This window comes from Synchiropus splendidus, chromosome 10 (assembly GCF_027744825.2).
Source record: "Synchiropus splendidus isolate RoL2022-P1 chromosome 10, RoL_Sspl_1.0, whole genome shotgun sequence".
Lineage (NCBI taxonomy): Eukaryota > Metazoa > Chordata > Actinopteri > Syngnathiformes > Callionymidae > Synchiropus > Synchiropus splendidus.
Window position 1 is genome coordinate 3057769 of NC_071343.1, and position 3499 is coordinate 3061267.

At 42.7% G+C, this 3499-nt stretch overlaps 1 protein-coding gene across 2 annotated transcripts; it reads left to right on the forward strand.

The window, feature by feature from the left end:
- Nucleotides 1-634: 634 nt before the first annotated feature.
- atp5mc3a (ATP synthase membrane subunit c locus 3a) lies at nucleotides 635-2970 on the forward strand. 2 transcript variants are annotated; one of them, XM_053877016.1, is made up of 5 exons: nucleotides 635-702; nucleotides 893-988; nucleotides 1738-1812; nucleotides 2185-2375; nucleotides 2447-2970. In XM_053877016.1, exons 2-5 carry the CDS (start codon nucleotides 950-952, stop codon nucleotides 2559-2561), a joined length of 420 nt encoding a protein of 139 aa, XP_053732991.1. In that variant the 5' UTR covers nucleotides 635-702; nucleotides 893-949; the 3' UTR covers nucleotides 2562-2970. The 2 variants fall into 2 exon arrangements, with proteins under 2 accessions (XP_053732991.1, XP_053732992.1); XM_053877017.1 differs by having other exon boundaries at nucleotides 692-724.
- Nucleotides 2971-3499: the final 529 nt, after the last annotated feature.

Genomic DNA, 3499 nt, shown 5'->3' on the forward strand with positions numbered 1-3499 from the left:
ATGGGTAGGGTCCTGGCCGAGGGTATATATAGAGGTTGTGCGGGGAAACGTGTTTTGAGTGTTGTGGCCCGAGAGACAATAAAAAACATCACGTTCTCAACCAGCGACTCCGGACCGTTTTGTCCTGCCACACTACATGTTTTTGTCCCTTTAGAAACTGATCAGTTCATTTGATTGATATAACCTGAGCACTCGCTCAGTCCCTTTTCTTGTTTTGGTGTGTCGAATTTAGTGTGTATATATCGTACTACGTGTTAAAATAAACGTTCACTTATAAGCATATTTAAGTATTTTTTTCAAGATTTTCCTTTTGTTTGTTTGTCTTTTATTTATGCTTTTGCTGCTTAATTACTTTGTCCCATTCGCACCTGTAAATGTTTTTTTTTTTTCAGTTTGGCGAGTTTTATGTATTTTTTTATTTTCTGATTCAATAATGGTTTCACGTTTCCAGTCGACTTAAATAGCCACCGATTGCGTCACCTGACACCAGCCAAATCAATAGTTAAGATTGATCCAAAGGTTATAGACGCCGCATTTTTACGTTTTGTCAACCACCGTATACATATAATAATACAATGTTCATAAACTCTGTCTTTGTAAATAAAGTTCGGTTGAAATGATCTTCCGCTGTCGTCACCCCACCGCTACATACGTCACACTACGCATGCGCGATCGTCCACTGTGGTTCGACCTCTGCAGTCGGTAAGTGTCTAATGGCAGACTGGTGAGACTCTTCATTCAAAAAATCCGCTTTCATCCTGTCACTTAGCGTCACAATTCAGCGTTCTCTTGTTATCACAGCGGTGTCTATATACTAAGCTGTCTGTGCGCGCCATTATTTTGTCTTGGGAGGGTTTTACCCGCTGTGTGACCTTACTTCTTTCGTCCTTAGAGAGACCCGGCTTCAACCAGACTTGACCGAACCGGTTAAAATTCCCCAAATTTGAAGATGTACGCCTGTGCAAAGTTCGTCTCCACACCGGCTCTGGTGAGTATTTGTGCAGAACGGATGTCTAAATCGTCGTTTTCGCAGTGGAATTAGCTCGGGCCTTCAGTTGAACTTGACTGCAGCCGTCTGACAAGGGTATTTGCAGACTAGCATGCTAATGCTAAGTCATTGAATGGAGCCTTCTCTGCTTGACCACATATTACTAAGAAATGTTTTGCCCTCAAACTGTCTTGAGCAGTGTGTCATTGCGTCCAGCGCCATGTTAGCATGTCAAACACCGGTCGCTAGCTAAGGTCATATAGTGTCTTGTCCTTAGGTCGTCTTGAGTGACTGTCAGTGTTTAAATTCACTAAAATATTTGTCTTATTAAGGACAAAATCATGCACATGCAAGAGTCACTAATACCTTCCTTGTCACTTATTGATAAGTGTGTTAATTCAAGTTCCCCTAGCTTTAGTGACCCTAAATTTTAAATTAAAGGCTAAAACAGTGCCATCAATCAAGGAGTTGCAGTGGTCTGCGTGACCTTTTGTCATTGTGCCAATATGTTATATAAATGTTTGGACTGGGGAGTCACCTTCGCATTCAAGTGCTCAAAAACTATAAAATGTCAATGTGTGTCATTTTTATTTCAGGACCCCAGTTTGTACCTGGGAATTCAATAATTTTGTATTGGGTGCCTTTTGATACACATATCTTGAAGGATTTTTAATGCCAGCTGAGTGTTGTGAAGTTGCCCAGGAGAAATGTTTTCATGTTGACGCTTTCTTTTTGCTTTCCCTGCACAGGTCCGTGCTGGTTCCCGGGCTCTTTACAGACCCCTGTCTGCCTCTGTGCTGTCCAGGCCTGAGGCCAAGTCTGAGGTGAGAAGTGAAGCTAACATGTTGACAAAATGTTGCAGGAAGTGGATTGAGGTTTGTTGCACTTTTCTTTAACACTAAACTCTTGGCAACTCAGATCCATGTTTGTATCAAGTTGGACCTCTTTCAAAGGTCAAAGTTGATTGGATGACCTTGTGGATAGTTAAGTGTAATACGCATTTGTACCTGCGAACATTACGGCCACCAGTATTGATGGATCTTTAAGAGGATGCCAAATTAATGTTTGCTGCTGTGACCAGTCCAGTTTCCCTATTGTGGCTAGAATAAAGGCTGTGTACAGTAATCTGAATGCAAATCCATGTGCTACAGGCTTGCTGTCATTGAAGTAGCTCCATTTTTGACTGGTTTCTCCAGACCAATGCTGCCGTGGTGCCTCAGAGCCCCCTCATGCAGGCCACCCTGAGGAGCTTCCAGACCAGTGCTGTCAGCAGGGACATCGACACTGCAGCCAAGTTCATTGGTGCTGGAGCCGCCACCGTTGGAGTGGCTGGATCCGGAGCTGGAATTGGAACCGTGTTCGGCAGCCTCATCATCGGCTACGCTAGGTTTGTCATCTGCTTCACGTGTTATTGTAACTTAAAGGAAATATTTTTAATCATGTTTTGTTTGACTACAGGAACCCGTCCCTCAAGCAGCAGCTGTTCTCCTACGCCATCCTGGGATTCGCCCTGTCTGAAGCCATGGGTCTCTTCTGCTTGATGGTCGCTTTCCTTATTCTGTTTGCTATGTAAAGCTCTGTCATAAAATACTTTCATTACAGATGTGACATATTTTATTGTGGCTACCGAACTTGTTCCATGTTGGTGTCCTGGAAATGTTCCTTTCCAGGCCTCTCAGACACAGCTGAAATCGGCAAAACATGTATTGTACAAATGTAAGAAATTACGTGATTAAAATACATGTTTTTGACTATGATCAATCGCAACTTGTCACTGTCTACATCACGGTACCGGAAGCAGCCGAGAGTGAATGTCATCTGTAAATCACAGCCTTGCTCATGGACCAGTGTACGCCTTTGGGTCCAGCAGTCCAGCTTTCACTAGAGTGGCCGTTATTCAGTTCTGTTTGCTGGTAAGTTGGACACTTGCTTTTGTAAATGGCATTGAATACATTTTAACAATTAAATTTAGACCTGTGAAATGGTTGTTGGATTTTGTCTGAACAGAGTGGATTAAAGCCCCGCAATCTTTTCAGATGTTTTTATTATGCTACAAGCTGCAGTAGATCCATGTCATCGTCACATCTTAATTCGTTTTTTTTCCATAAGTAGGATTTAGGCTTTCCTGAGATTGTCCGGACGGAGTACATGAACTGAAGCTCAGTGTTAAATAATTGCGTGAGCATCTTTTTTATATATGCAAATGTTTTCTAGGTTTGAGTGGTGACAGGTGATTTATGGAACAACCAGACACTCGACACAACATAACCATCACTGTCAACATATGCGTTTGTCCAGTATGTCTTCCGGTCAATGACTTAATGGCCGCAGTGAAGTATTCAACGCATATTCTCGATTGAAAAGGCCACACTACGTATTTAAAGCAGTGGCTAGCGAGCAATCGCGTTCTTAAAACCCAGCTGGAGCGCATTTTATATCGACATGAACACGAAGCGGGATGTGGAGCGTGACGTATGCGGAAGAGTGACATCTCGCGATTTGTAAGAAAAG

Bases quoted from the DNA above. Each gene is read 5' to 3' on its own strand.
- atp5mc3a (XM_053877016.1), top strand. From the start codon at position 950: ATGTACGCCTGTGCAAAGTTCGTCTCCACACCGGCTCTG. The intron at 989-1,737 runs GTGAGTATTTGT...TTCCCTGCACAG, and splicing joins TCGTCTCCACACCGGCTCTG to GTCCGTGCTGGTTCCCGGGC. The intron at 1,813-2,184 runs GTGAGAAGTGAA...TGGTTTCTCCAG, and splicing joins GGCCTGAGGCCAAGTCTGAG to ACCAATGCTGCCGTGGTGCC.